At 41.4% G+C, this 15,869-nt stretch overlaps 2 protein-coding genes and 1 non-coding gene across 5 annotated transcripts in view; all 3 read left to right on the forward strand.

The window, feature by feature from the left end:
• Window positions 1-4,405: 4,405 nt before the first annotated feature.
• cln8 (CLN8 transmembrane ER and ERGIC protein) lies at window positions 4,406-7,761 on the forward strand. Its single transcript, XM_058616373.1, has 3 exons — window positions 4,406-4,505; window positions 4,914-5,538; window positions 5,906-7,761. The coding sequence occupies exons 2-3, from the start codon at window positions 4,999-5,001 to the stop codon at window positions 6,233-6,235; spliced, it is 870 nt and encodes a 289-aa protein (XP_058472356.1). The 5' UTR covers window positions 4,406-4,505; window positions 4,914-4,998; the 3' UTR covers window positions 6,236-7,761.
• Window positions 7,762-8,931: 1,170 nt separating this feature from the next.
• The window catches only part of arhgef10 (Rho guanine nucleotide exchange factor (GEF) 10), a 39,655-nt gene continuing 32,717 nt past the window's right edge, over window positions 8,932-15,869 (forward strand). For 2 of the 3 annotated variants that reach the window (XM_058615366.1, XM_058615368.1), the window contains exons 1-2: window positions 8,933-9,146; window positions 15,407-15,516. In XM_058615366.1, the coding sequence (XP_058471349.1) occupies window positions 15,480-15,516 (37 nt within the window). In that variant the 5' untranslated portion in view covers window positions 8,933-9,146; window positions 15,407-15,479. Of the gene's footprint in view, window positions 9,147-13,912; window positions 13,963-15,406; window positions 15,517-15,869 lie in introns of all 3 variants that reach the window. The other variant, XM_058615367.1, reaches the window with a different exon arrangement.
• Window positions 15,613-15,686, forward strand: trnai-aau (transfer RNA isoleucine (anticodon AAU)). The gene has a single exon. It is a non-coding gene; the product is annotated as a tRNA-Ile (tRNA).

Here is a 15,869-nt window from a genome sequence, read left to right on the forward strand (position 1 = left end):
GTTAAAAAATGTTGATCAGTGTTTGTCAAACCTGGAAATGACGATGTTCCTCAAATGTCTTGTTTTCGTCCCCCGAACCAAAATGATTCCGTTTTAATGATTTATTTGTTATCTGCAGCAAAGAAATTAAGAAAATATTCACATTTAAGGAGCTAAAACAATCAGAAATCTTGTTTTAATCATGAGAAAAGCTTCAAACCTATGACTCGATTATCAAAATAGTTGACGAGTAATAATCGAATTTATTCAGCTAACACAAACAAGTTGTTTTCAGTGTAATTGAACTAACCCGTCACGCAGCTTGTTTGGAACCAGTTTTTTATCGTGAGTGCAAACGCAAAATTGCCGTGTCGTACGTTCCGTGCCGAAGAGAGTCAAGGTAGTGGAAATACGCCATTACTCTAACCTTAACCATAACTACCACTACTGCCCTGACCCTAAACTCATGCTAACCATACAAACATGCCGTCACCTTAACATTGAATTTGCATGATGGGGGACTTGTTGTCCCAGTAATGTGTCTGTGTAAACACATTTACGTCCCCACAACACTCACACTCCAGGTAAAACCACGGACCCCACAGAGGTAACGCGGCGCGATCCTCCTGAACATCAAAACTATCTGCACTACTACCACTTACTCCAGTTTAAAGAAGGAGCTTTGTAATATTCACAGTTCACGTGGAAGAGTTCCCGTGTCGCTGAACGTGGACCCAAGCCTTATCGTAAATGCACTCGCTCCCTCTACGAAGAAACACTGAGACTAATGGAAACAAACTGAGGCAACCTTTGACCTTTGGTATCCGGGCAGACGTGTTTGTGATGTTTCTTTTTCTTTTTTAAACATCACGTTGTTATTGGCCTCTCTGATCGCTTCGATGCTGCAGTGCAGTCGAGAGACACCCCGGTTGCACCAGCTCTTTGTAAATCCAACCGTAACGTCAGTGTGTGACGTTACACAAACTGACATTTCCTGCATAAATTTCTAAAAAAAAATCTGTATATCAACTTCAGTCAAGTTTAGTGTTTAAAAATTTAAAGCCGGACGAATAAATGAGTCGGTTATAAGCATGAGCCCAGTTTTTTACGGTACAATCCAATTCAATAAAGTTATAAAAGAACCTTAGACAAGATCCAAATAACTGGTGCAACACATGACCTGCGGCGTGTCATGAAAGAGTTCAGTCCTGAATGATGATAAAGAACAAAAAGCTCCAGTTCTGCTGCTGCTCCCTCTCCCCTCATACATTTAAATTGCTGATTTAAAGCCCCGAAGTCTGTTGTAAGAACTTTGGATAATCAATTAACAAAACGGTGCTGCCTTTTTGTTTAATCAATACGGTACTAGACAGACTATCAATGCGACATAAGGTCATGTTCGCCGATCGATGCGCCGCTCGAGCAAACTATTATTTGACTTTTTTTACGGCTTTATAAATGTTTGGCTGAGTAATCGTGTGCCAGCGTGGACCGGCGTCATTAAGCACTTGAAGGACATTTTTGTCACTAACGACGTTAAATACATTTCTGTGAATTTGACCCGCATCTGACTCACACCAAATACAATCAACCACGCACAATCATTGGGTTACTTTTAAGTAAGAACCAATATAAAGGCTCTGACATCATTAGATCTATATATCATCGTATATTCATGTCTGTTCCCGTGTTCAAAACTGACCTTTCCCACCAAGTTCACTTGGCCTTCGTTCAGCTCTTCTTGGCTAACATCAACATCCCACAGCATAAGAGTCCATTATTGACTTCTTTTTAGTTATGATATACTTCTTGTAGCAGAGCGCAGGCATTATTCACTCTCACAAAGCTAATAAGTATTTTTCAGTAACCAAAGTCTATAATACGACATATTTGAGCTAAAAATCCTCATCAAATGTTATAATTCTTGCTGTTGTTTTAACTGCAGAGGGACCTTTAACATTATGACAGCAGGTTTCTGCAGCGTGCCAGTCACTTGGCAGAGCAGCGACGTCCCCCTGCTGTTGCCACAGTGGCATGCAGACGGCAGAGAGACAGACGAGGCCTGACATATGCTGGCTTAGAGGAGGCGACGGCGCTGCAGCGAGCACCAAACTGCTGGTGTCGTACGCTGGTGTTGCTGCGCTGGGTACATTTTCCTGGCTGTCTGTGACTAAGCAAAGCAGCTTATGTAAGATTTCGGGGTCCTCGGTGAGATCAAGCAAACAACATCCAAGGTCCTTCACAGCTTATGTTGACAGATGCTTTGCTGAATAGTGGCCTTCACTTGCAAAAACACCCCCTAAATCTATCAGCAGCACTGTACAACTGTATCCTCCACCTCGGTTCAGTTTTTTAAAGCCTTCACATAATTGCAACGAGACCGTAGTTGTAGTTCAACCGCGACTGAACCATTTTTAAAGAGCAAAGAAAGATCCCAAGTGCCAAAGGGAGCGGGAAATGTTGAAAATGATTTGTGCAATAGAGACACAGGCTGGAGTAGATTTGAAGTATATTCTGCTTATATCATACATTAGTTTGAAGACAATTTCCTTTCTGGAGAAAAGTATTACCTCTGCTGTAACGTTGGGTCAAATGTATCCCCGTGGTTAATCTTCCACCTCTGAGAAGTGTTTTCTTACTCTTTTGTTCAAAAAGAAGTGATTTTTCTTGCCATTTTTGGTGCTGAATTCCATTGTTTCGACATACACTCGTGTGGCATGTGACACTGTGAGGATTCAGCAGTGTTTTTAGTTTAAAGATGATGGTAATATAACACACTGTCGGTCCAGAGGGCAGGTCACATTTATTAAATAACTGTGAAACTGTGCCATCAGTTTTGACTCTGCAGAGCCACGTGTCCTCCATGTGTTTTGTGTTTAAAGCAGATCACTCCTGCCCTCTCCCCTTCTCACTTATTCCTATCATTTAAGCCCCAGATCCTGACATTCTGTGGCCTCTCTGTCTGTCTGCTTTTCACACGAGAGCCCATGATGTTGAATAACAACAACAATAATAAGAATAATAATTCAAGGGTGTGGGGGGGGATTTTTTTGCTGTGGAAAAAGCAAACACTTCCTTGAACTTGGAACGTGGAACAACTCTATAATTACTAAACGAAAGGAGAAAAAAATGTAGTCGTTTAGCTAAAACTATTTTCATCTCTTGTATATCATATCTCTAGTGAGGATGAATATAATTCCAAATATTCATTATTTGTAAAGAAATATATATATATATAGAGATATATATATAAATATATATATATATAATATATGCTTCATTGACGACATGACTATTTTCTGCTCTTGTTTTCGTTTTGACTTTGTTATGGTTATTTTATACTGTACGCTGATATGACGGCATGCGAAATATTGATTCTGAATGTAGGCTTTTCCTTTTTGTCACAGACAATGACGCTGTCTCACTGTACGTATGTTTTTCCCTTATGTATGTATGTATTTATTTATTTATATATTTATTTATTCAAGTCAAGTTACCGTTAATCATCATTATGATTATTATTATTATTATTATTTAAACAGTTTGAAGCAGCATTTCCCTCCATTCTTTCCTAGCTGAGCTATCGAAAGATTTTTGCCTCTTTGAGTAGTTTGATCATCGCTGAGGTCATCCAGTGTAAATAATACTGCAATTAAATTTTTGGAGAAAACGTTTGGAAATGTTTTGTCTTTGTGGGTTGCTTTGAAAAAAGTTGTCCAGACAATTATGATAAAGAATACGGATATTTTTTCAAAATGTCACCAGTTGATTCCAGATCTTCTTTCATATCACGAGGCACCAAACTACATTTTGTAGAATAGTAGCTGACGTGATGAAGGCTCAACCATCAAGCTGTTGCAGTGCTTGGCATTTTTACCAATTTTCTCCCAAGTGGTGTTTTGTGACTCAAGAGGTAAGTATAACTACAAACTTTAACACTTACATCTCACTGTGGATGAGTCACAATCAACCTAGGAATAAACCACACACTGATTCAGATTGCAATTATTGTAATTTCACACATAAAGAAAACAAAACTTCATACTAAAACTCAAACTTCTGACACTGTGGCGACCTCAAATACAAGATGCAATGTCGCCCCCTTTTGGCCAAAGAAAGAAATGCATGCAATGTTTTCATTTTTCTATTTTGCCTATCACGTATAACGGAAACATCACTTTGTGGATGTTTCTCTATCACACACAATCTCCATCATACAAAACAACTATATTGATAAGTCGAGACCTATGTACAGTAGAAATATACACAAAAATGATCATTCCTCTATCTCAAAGGTAAAAACAAAACAAAAACAACAACAGCCAATGGGGGTCTGGCGTTCGGCGGTCTCGACCAATGAAAGGTGGGGGCTAGCGGAAGAGGCGTGACTTCGCGACTTCCGCTTTTCAAAGTCACATGACCAAATTGAAGTCTTGTGATGTGAATTGTGTTGAAGCTTCAGGCGACTGATGTGTAACACTAATGTGTTCACTGGAGACGCCTCTGTACGCTATGTACTAACTACGGTATGTATCACAAACATGTTCACATATCCGCTGCTGCTGTTATTTGTTATTATTAGTTACACAAGGCCTCTGCTAACCGGGTGTGTTTGTGCTAAGTTTGCTATGTTGCCCTTTTGTTTACATTGAAACGCCGTGCTACGTTTGATTTGCGCTACTTAGCTTCACTTTGCTAGCTTACACGTATTGTTTGAGAAACAACACTTTTGTTCCCGAGTTGCTAAAGTAACGTCGTGGTGTTTGTCACAGCTACAGAACTTGTTAGCTTCGAAATAACTATTCAAAGGAACCAGTTGTTTGTAGCAGAGCGTCCCTAAACTACAGCAATTCAAGGCACTCTTGCTAGCAGCGCCATATTATATCTGGTTCGTGTTAACTCGTGTTAACTCGTGTTGTGTTTTCCTTCATCAGCTCTGAGTGGACCATGTTTGGTCCACAATCCCATGTTCAGCAGAGCTTCAGTCCATCTTAACTCCAGCGTCCTCCCACCATCACCATGGATGCTGACCAGCCACCCAGCCCTCTTCCCCAGCCCAGTGCACAATATTTCCAATGGGACTATCGCCTCCAGGTTATTAGCCTGGGATTCGGATTCTACGCAGCAGCATTCCTCCTCTCCCACCTCCTCTCTGCGGCTCTGTCCAGCACCTACAAGTCCCTGCTATCTAAGGAGAAAGTCTTCTGGAACCTTGCAGCCACTCGGGCCGTGTTTGGCATCCAGAGTTCTGTAGCAGGCCTCCGGGCGCTGACGGAGAACTCTGTGTTGGCCAGAGACAGAGTGACAGGTCAGGAGGACTGGTCGTGGTTCACTATCCTAACAGCCACGGGCTTCTTCGTGTTTGAGAATATGGCACTTCACGTCTCCAGTGTGGTGTTTTGGTCGTTTGACGTCCCACTGGCGACGCACCATTTCTTCGCCCTCGCGGGGTATGCAGGGGCGGTTGTGTGGGATTTCACTGGTCACTACCTGCCCATGGTTACTCTGCTGCTGGAGATGAGCACACCGTTTACCTGTGTATCCTGGATGTTACTGAAGGTGAGAGACATTTCTTGTTAGTGCAGTTACTTTATAACTGATAACATCACCAGGTTTCAGTTCCTTGTGAACCACACTGTTGCAAAGAGGACGTTTCAAAAAGAAAAAAGGCTTGAGTTACTACTTTCTAATTGTATGTATGAACACAACTGACTGCAGAAGTCGCTTCAGAGATTCTCCTGCCAGGTATATTTTCCAGTCATAGAGAACTCCTTTTGAGAACCTAGCAGATAAAAACTCAAGATAATCTGAGTATCCTCCTGTAATCTCGAGTCAGTTGCGGCTCCCTTTATTATTATTATTGGCAATACAGGTCTGTAAAAAAACGTATAAAGTTTTTTAACAACATGTACTTTCACCCCGACAGGCTGGCTGGGCACGCACTCTGATCTGGAGAGCCAACCAGTGGGTGATGATCCATATGTTCCACTGTCGCATGGTCCTCACCTACTACATGTGGTGGATAACTTTCACCCACTGGAGTGACATCAATGCTCACATGGCCCTAGCCCATCGGCTGCTCTTCTACACTGGCCTCGCTCTGCTCACAGTGGTCCTCAACCCCATGTGGACACACAAGAAGACCATGCAGCTACTCAACCCCGTGGACTGGAACTTTGGCAACAAGTCGGTTCCTCTGAATGGTGCCGTACGCGGCCAAACTGGAGTTAGACCTGTTAAGCCTCATGCAAGCTGAGGGCCACCAACAAGGTCATTTCTTATCAGACTGATGCCATATTTGCTTTTAATTGTTTGTCGTTCAGAATTGACGTGTGAACTGACTGACTGTAGCCTTTTTACAATACAATAGGACGTCAAGTCCTCGACCTCTTTGCTCCTAGATACACATTCCCTCCCATCAGGTTTTACATTCAAGCAGTGCAGTGTTTTTTTTTTTTTTTTAATTGTGTGAAGGAATGAATATTTATTTAACCCGTTTTTACCTCTTAGCAGTGTGGCTGTGTAACAGTGTGAAATGGGGCACTGCATTTGTCAAATTCAGGACAGTGTGTTGTGAAACATCCAGTCTGGTCGGTTCATTTACAGAGGGGGAAGAATAGAAAGTGCCCTGACTGAGAGAACATACCACTGTGACACCAACAGTCAAATCTGAATTGTTTGTTCTTGTTCCACGTGATTTGAAAAATTCACAAAAATATGTAGTGTTTAAAGAAGTGAAAAAAATATCCACTTTGTCATTTCGAGGGCTCATATTTTGGGCCGTAGCCTACCCCCCCCCAAGATAGTGAAGTAGCTCTTACCTAATCCTGCTAAAACATACATCCTTGTATGTTGTAAGAGCCATTCACACACACACACACACAGACATGAAAATCTAAATCGTGGAAGTGAGATGAAAAATCAGCTTGAAACATTTGTAAGATTTGGTGAAGCTACGTAACGAGTACAGTATTTAAATATTTCTATCCTGTCATGTTGGAGTGGGTTTTTGCGCTGCTGCTGCTGCTGCGGCGGCGTCTCTCCGTTAAGCAGAAGAAGACGAGTAGTATCATGTTGTGTCTTGCTTCTCATCACTAGTTTAAAAAAAAAAAGCCAAGTAGTATAGTCACAACAAGAATGTGGTCTTTGTCACCCGTAGAGCCAGTTGTGCTTTTACAACAGACATAATTGTATTATCAGCACATGAGTTGCAGTTAAAACATCTACTTCTGAAGGTCTCTCACTGGAGAGTTGTGGATAATTAAATCTGTCAAGTCGTCATGGTTCAGGTTAATATGGACTGGATCCTCTTTCTGATCCTTTTACCTTTTATCACTCACATTTCCCAGAGTCTAAGCTGTAGCAGTATTTCTACCATACCATACCTCCATAATTAGTTATGCTAATTTAGTTATGTAGGTTTAGTTTTGTTTTTATGTGTGGATTTATAACTTAAAAGAAAGAAGAAGAAGAAAAAGGAGGAGGAAATGGTAAATGATGGATGCCATCAGTGTTTAAAAAAACAACAAAAACCAAAGAAGTGCTATAGCATTTGAAAATATTTTATCTTCATCAGTTAATAAACAGAAATACAATATGGTTTTTTTTCTCTTACTGTACATGAAATTACTAACATCAGAGATTGTTGTATTTCCTTTTTGAATAACACTGCATTGTAACATTGCACAGTAGGTGGAGAACAAACTGTCTGTTCACATTGTGTTTTTGTTGGGGAGTACTTTGATTTGATTTGAATACTAAAAATGGTTTACTCACACAATACTATTGTGTTTTGTCTTTTGTTTCCTATTTTGTGTGTGTGTGTGTGTGTGTGTGTTAAGGTTGTGCATCGGCCTGTAGGTGGCAGCAGAGGAGAAAAATGGTCTCAGGATTAGAGGCTTTGGTGTGGCCACACATTTTCTTCCCACTTTAAGGTTTATTTCCTCCAAAAAAACCAAGCAGCATGTTTACAATCAGGATTGTTGTTTAGAATAATTGTTTCTGAGATACATTATAACGTTGCTTGAAGATTTTTCCACTTGCAGAATAATTAATTTTGGTTTTTTTTGGGATATTTCAATTTTATTTGGAACAAAATTCAAATTCGTAGTTGAATGCTGGAGTATTTATTTATATACATATATATATATATATATATATATATACATATATTAGTGTGTGTGTGTGTGTGTATATATACATATGTATATGTATGTATATGAGAGAGAGCTGCAACTGTTGATTAGTTTCTCGATTCATTGAGTAATCGTTTGGTCCATAAATGTCAGTTTCTGTCAAACCTGGAAAATGATGATGTTCTCAAATGTCTTGTTTTTGTCCATAAACCAAAATTATTCACTTCTAGTGATTTCTTATATTATATGGAACAAAGAAATGAAGAAAATATTCACATTAAAGAACCCGAAACAATCGAAAGATATCTTGTTTTAATGATGAAAAAAGCATTCATCGGTAGTCGACTATTAATTTAGTAATCGATTAATAAGCGAGTAATTGTTCAAGCTTTAATTAATAGAACATTCTGGATGCTTTTTTACCAGGCTGCAGTTGTAAATAAGAATTTGTTCTTAATTTATCGTACCTGGTTAAATAAAATAAAATAAAATAAATTGTGGAATCTAACTGATAGTCAAACCAATGAATATGCAGAGCTCTGCTTAACAGGATATTTTATATAGATAGATATAGATATTTATTAAGTATAAATATATAATATAATAATTATTATTAGTAGTACTATTATTGTTTCTACAGTTATTAATGGTTTCCTGCAACATCCCTCTGTGCACAGCTGTTCCGAGGGAAGCCACCTCACGCGTCACGTGGGAAGTGTGGAACTCCCGTTCCCACTTGATTGACGTTCCCTTCAGCCAATCAGAGACGTCCTCTCCGCTCCCCGTCGACCAATCAACATCCAGGAGGAGGTGAGCGTCTTCATGGATGGAGTCAGTTTGCGAACGTAGGGAGAAGTTTTAGAGAAGGACGCTGGGAAGCGCAGGACGTGTTCTGTCGTGTTTTTAATTCATTTATTGTTTTAATTGAGTCGCGTCACAGTGACAAATGCATTACTTTGAACAGTTTATGATAAAGTGTGATAAAGCGGAGTGATAAAGTGTTTTCTCGTCGGGACGAAACGTCACTAAATGGTGAGTTGGGGATCATTTCCAACGTTTCTGGCAAAGTTTTTGAACGTCTCTAAATGAAGTGTTCTGCAACTCGTTATGTCTCGTTTCAGGTGTGTACTTCGTGTTTGGTTATAGTTATGGAGAGAAACGACATTGTTCGGCGTGTTATTTGTGTGTGACATGCGTGTTTTCGTTGAAAACAGTGTATGAGGGGGGAGATGGCTATAACGTGGCGCCTCTGCGACACTGCCAAGTTTCCAACACTGAGAAATACCTGCCACAGCAAACACAGTCACAGCTTTCTAACAACGTCCTTTCCTTTAATTAAGCAGTAATAATATGTAAATGAGCAGTTGTAAAGAGTTAAAAGTCTCACATGTACTTTTCTTTGTTGTTGTTGTTGTTGTAACACACTAACTAGATCTTGATACCAACACATATCCTCATGATCACAACCTGAACCCACTGCACCTCTTCAAGGATGCATTTGCAGGTGTTAAGATGAGATAAAAAAATTAAATTAAATTTAAAAAAAAAGAGATTTATAACTAGTCCAGTTCCCCATCTTGATAAAAGCGACCACACAAAACAAATACAAGAATCTCAGCCTCCTCTCTCAGTCAGAGCTGGAGCTTTTCAACCCCATCCACAAATTCAAGTAGTCATGCATGGCATTCCTCAATGAGAAAGGCCACCCAGCTCCAGTCAACTGGAAGATCAGTCTTTAAAAAAAAAAAGGTAGTAAAGCTGTGATTTAAAGATGAACTATTTCCCTCAGTGGCTGCCATTCTGCACACATTCCTGTGTTTACAGGAAACAATAAAACTTAGCTTTGATCCTTATTTGTATTTTGTGGTCTTGTGTGTTTTCCATGTTGCTCAGTCAGTCATGGGTGAGTTGGGACATGCAGGAGGTCACACACACACACACACACAGACAGGTACACATTGGTAATTTGTTTGGCAAATAACCAACGTGGCCAGGCTGCAAGTACAGCTGCTTCATTCCTCGACCCACTGTCATAAAACCTGGGGAAGGCTCCGGGTGACACGGATGCAAAATGCATCATATAATCCACACTCAGACACTTTCAGACAATAAAAGTCTCTTTGACGTGTCTGTTATCGAGTATTTAACACTGTTTTCCAATCGTTTCACATTGGGGGGGACAAACTTTTTAAGATGACAAGCCATCGCGACCCATTTCACTCACGACGAGCTCACATGTGCGTAGTTTTAGTGCCGTGTTTGTGTTTTTGAATAGACAAATAAGCCACTTCCTACAGATAAACTGTCGCTTTGATCAACAAATCACGTCTCTATTTCATGCACGTGTCAGTGAAAACATGATAGTTTGGCTGCGTTGAGCTGCAGTCTGTGCACTTGTGTTTTGTTAAAAAATAAACCAGGATTCACTTTCATCCATCCTCATGCTGGCATTCCTGCAAGGTGATTATTTGGCTAATTTTAGCTCTAGTCTTTTCTTAGTCTTGTTTTTTTTACTAAGCCAAACATCCATTTTTTTGTCTGACTGCAGACTTGTGGAATATTATTGTTGTTATGGCAGGAACCGTAACTGTGGTGAAAAATAAACAAACTCCTCGTGGCTCAGAAATGTACTGAACTACAGAAAATGTGTGTAGAGCAGCATTTCTGGCTTTAATCCATGACCCCGTGACCTCTCCTCTGCAGGTGGATGACACTGCTGTATGGAAATATCTTTACCAGTGCTGTGCTCTGTGAATTGACAGTGTCGCCACACTCTGAAGGACGCCGGAGTGTCGTCGTTCTCCAGGAGCTCATTTGTTGTCACCTGAATAAATCCAGTTCCTCCTTTTTAATCCTAAAATTCCCTCAACAAAAGCTCTTTGGGAGCAGCCGCTCGCTTATCCGCTCCTCACTAGACACTGTATAGTGTTCTTCTGGTGACACGTTAGCCTCTTGACGCTTTGGTGTGGCTCACCGGGTGGGTGGAGACCACTGAGTAGTGACAGCCAAGACCATGGCTGTCGCTGATTTTTCAAACGGACACCACATTTGAAATACTATACAGCTCTAGTCTCTCATTTGGCTCTGGGATTCCCGAGCTGGCAGAGCCAATGAAGTACTTTACCACTTTTCAGTGAAAACAGAGCCTCTGAGAATCCTTTAAAAAAGTACATAAGGATGTATTGCAATGTTATTCGTACGCCTATTAATGACACCATTGCTCGTTTACATGTATTCCCTCAAAATCCACATCCTTTGGGCCTGTAAATGGAGACTCATCCTTTTGTTGATTGTTCACTGAGGGTAGGTTTTATTACACTGAGTGGGGGATTGGGTGGACTCTTGATTCTTGCTGTGCAATTATGAGGAAGATTGTTTGCATATCTGTGATTTATTGTGACATCTGTGTCAGGATTTTTGTTTTTTTTTGCTTTTGAAAGGCAGCCATCTTGTGTCTGTCTGTAAGGTCCCCCCCCCCCCCCCGCCGCCCCTTTCTGAGGTCAGGGTGGGTTTGTGAAGTGTGGTGTGTGTTGTTGTCAAGGCTGCTTTGCCCAGATACTGAGAGATAGTGCAGTAAGTCGCAGTGTATGAGCTGCTGCACAGCTTTTTAGTTGAGATTTAGAGGACAGGCGCCGCTGCCTGGCACAGCAGAACAGCAGAGTGGCTGTTAATCAAAATGTGACACTGCGAGTGGGCCATAGATCTTTTAGATGGCTGTGTTTATAATTATGTGACAATGTAATAACTGTCACTTATTTGACACATTAAAGCATTTCTACAAGTTTTGTAGCTATAGATTTCTTTCTTTCTTTCTTTCTTTTTATTTCTTTATTTATTTATATTGGCCTCCTTGATGCTGATTATGAAGAGACTACTTCAGTATGCTGCAGAGCACCCCTCGTCACTGTCCTCCCCCGAACCTCCCCCACAAATACATTACAGTGCAGCGTTAAGCCTGTCCATCTACTCTTTGTAAGCCCAGGATGTGCTGTTTTCACTTGAGGCCTGACTATTGTAAGGCTGGTGGAAGGAGAGGACCAGGACACACTGCTCAATGTACTGTATCTCTCAGCCACAGAACTGCAAAGCCAAAGACAGATGCTCACAGCAGACTACACGTCTCTCTCTCTCTCTCTCTCTCTCTCTCTCTCTCTCTCTCTCTCTCTCTCTCTCTCTCTCTCTCTCTCTCTCCCTCCCTCTCTCTCTCACCCTCTCTCACCGCACTTTCCCTCCAGGCTTTTGTTCATGGCTTCCAGCCCGTGTGTGGTGGAATGCCACTTGTCATTAAGTGTGCTACACTACAGAATACAGAATAATCAAAAGCCCTCATCAAACCAGGGTGTTTGCTTGACTTATAGCAGCTCTCAGCGACGGACACGTTTTATATCCGACGGATCTCTGGGTGCCGTAAGTGAGGTGCCGTTTATGTACAGTAAATTTGAAAAGTGTACAGAAATTTAATTGAATTATTTACTGTAGGGAAGCACGTTTGTTTCAGCTGAAATTCTTCAAGCCCTTTTTGGCAGATGCAGACACCAATGTTGATCTGGGACGTGCATACTGAAACTAGATTGTGCACACTCAGTATACGTACGTTTGTCCTGCAAATGTTGTATTTTTGTGGCGCTCCAAATCTGCGAGTAGGAGATACTGTAGTTTTCGGTGTTAGCAGACTCTGTTCTATGACAGCAACTCACTCGCTGCTCACTCGCTGCTGCAGTAACAGTGGGAGGAAGTCGGCCACTGACGTTAACCCTGAAACACACTGGACTGCACGTGACGTCACATCCTTAAGATTTCTGCAGCAAATCCGACCTGACTCCCAATTCCTATAGACTCACTCTGCAGGAAAGGAACAGAGGAGGTTGCAGAACGTCATTCTCATTAAAAAATAACACTCCTTGGGGCTTACTCTTGTTTAGGGGGGGGGTGTTCCTACTTCCTACTTTGTGGTTTGGCTTTTATGCCTCTTGTACAATCCAGGAAGCAAGAGTGGAGCCATCAGCACCGATCACACTGCATTTCCATTTGTTGCGAGCAAGTGTGAAAGTATGACAGGAATGTTTGAATGACTGAATTATATAAAACAAGTCTAACTTTTCTCAGTTAAATGTGCCTACAGTACGTACAGTAGTGTAGAGCTGAAGCGATTAATCGACAACTATTCTGATAATCGATTCATCAGTTTGAAGCTTTTGCCATGATTAAAACAACAAAGAAATCATTAAAAGTCAATCATTTAGGGGTATACAGGGGTATATATATATATATATATAGCGTACCAGGTACCATATACTGTCAACTGGCAGTGCTTGTTCTTTGACATATGTGGGAATTAGGAATACACAGGTGAGCAAATTGTCTGTATTGTAACAGCAGGCCCAGATGACTGTTTTCCTGTCTGCAGAGCTCAGCTCAGCCTTCCCAGCATGTAACGACACGCTCAGCCAAGTCTGTCATCAGCTATACGGCTGTTTTTTTTTTACCGTCTGCTTTGTCCTCAATCATTGCTATAAGATTAAATTGCATTTGACATTTTATTAAACCCTTTAAACACATTAACAGAGGGATTAGTTGAGGCGCACACACTTGCTTTTGTACCATCACTGTGGTAAACACAGGTTTTTTTCCAGCTGGTCAATTCCACAAGGTGAGCCAGGTGCAGGATGTAATGATGCAGAGGAGGAAAAAAAGTGGACATCGGACTAACTTTGTTGGGAAGAGTATTATTATGATTAGAGGAATCTGTTGACTTGTTTCAACTCAGAAGTGAGAAAGACTTTGTCTTTGTCTCGTAGCTTCCCCGCTGTCCTCAACCTTGGAGCGGTGCTCTCTCGGGGAGGAAGAGGTGAGTCACGCTTCAAAGCTTCCGTCATGACTGGGCACGTACTGTAGGTCTCGAACTGTGTATCATTGATTTCAAACTTCACTGTTAATGCTTTTAAATCGCTCTGTCCCACATATTACATATTTTACTAAACTGAATATTCACCAAAAACATCACAAATGAAATTGCAGTTGCAGTATCTATAAGAAAAAACTGTAATTAGGTATTTCCCTCCTATAGTTCGCCCCTAGTACACAGTTATGTCATGCTATTTAACACTGGGGCTTCAGGCTACACATACTCTACCTGCCCCTGTTAGTGCGAGCATTGTCTGTCAGCCACACTGGCCCTGTGTGTTCACAGCCACTGCTCTGGCCGTGTGCCATGTGAATATTGCCGAGGACAAACAAGCAAAGGATTTCACTGTTTCTAGACAAGACAAGAGCTTTGAGAGTGACTTATTATCCTCCTGATCCTCCGTTTGCTGCATAACCGAGGTGTGTGTGTGTGTGTGTGTGAGTTAAAAGAAGACTTTTAAATGTGTAGAGATTGTGTAGAATCTGGGACGTGCATGCCACAAACAATGGCTTCCCTTTTGCTGTACTATGATGTCACGACTCTGCCATCTGTTTGCGTGGATACTAGCGAGCTGAAGACGACTAGAAATAGCTTTCAAAGTTTTGTTTTTACTGCTTTTTTCCGCTCATGGAGGAAGTCTTTGACAGAAACTGTCACCTCTGGATACGAATTGTACGTCAGCAAACAAAAGGCTGTGCTGCACTGGAATGCGACGTCTCTCGTCGTGCCCAAGCAGGTCCAAAGGTCTCTCAAATGTCCATCAAATGTCCAATTGTCACACTGGCCTCTGCATCCTAAATGGTCCTTCATGCAGCGATCTACATGTTTGTGATGTCAAGAGCCAAGGTTCATAGGAGACTATGTTACGGGGATGTGTTCAGACATGATAACCTTGCTGGGTTACACTTTACAGTAACATTTGCTCACTCCCTATGGTGTGATTTCACCTATTGGATGATCGAGCTTAGCTTGACAATAGATTTGTCTTGTGTTTGAACAAAAACAACTCAAAGTGTGGTCTATCCCAAGTGTTTTAGCTCTTACGTCACAGAAAGTCTGCAAATTTAAGTTGAAATCTGCCCACTGCATCTACAGAAACCCTCCCTCATTCTTTTTTGTCTCAATGCCACAATTAGCAAATGAGAATGTCATGTACATGTAAACAAGTCAGTGTCAACAGTCTATACGAGTCTATAAGAGCTTCCTTTGTTCTCCGTCATTTGTCTGCATTAGTCGTGGCTCAGATTCTGGTGTTGACACAAAAGGTGCCAGACCGTGACCACAACAGAGCACACGCTCTCCTGCTGACGCTCCACTACTGTGGTTACGTCACAAGTGTGCACGTCCGCCCACCTATTTCATATTTGATTTGTCCTTTTTCCTTTAGGAATGTGTGTTGGCGTAGCTGATCCCCTGCATGCAGCTGTCTGAGGAGGTTTGGCGTTTAAGGAGCAGCAATCATGGACGTGGAAGACTTTCCTCCCCCGCCTCCTGAAAGTAAAGTCAACACAGCTTTGTCACTTACATTCATGACGTCGCAGACATTGGTGATAACCCACGGTTCCTGCATGGGTTAAATTCTTCACTCATGTGGGCCGGTTAGCTCAGTTGGTTAGAGCGTGGTGCTAATAACGCCAAGGTCGCGGGTTCGATCCCCGTACTGGCCACACCCTTTTTCACAGGGTGCAGGAAAGTTCAGCAAAGTGACAAAATTCAGTCACTACCATCAATCCAAACTGAAAGTTAAGAGAACTTAAACATAGAGTTGGAAAATAATTGCAACAAATAGGAAGTGTTAACCTTGAAATGGCAGAAACACAACTATTGTTCTTGTTACGACACTTTTAATT

This window comes from Solea solea, chromosome 18 (assembly GCF_958295425.1).
Source record: "Solea solea chromosome 18, fSolSol10.1, whole genome shotgun sequence".
Lineage (NCBI taxonomy): Eukaryota > Metazoa > Chordata > Actinopteri > Pleuronectiformes > Soleidae > Solea > Solea solea.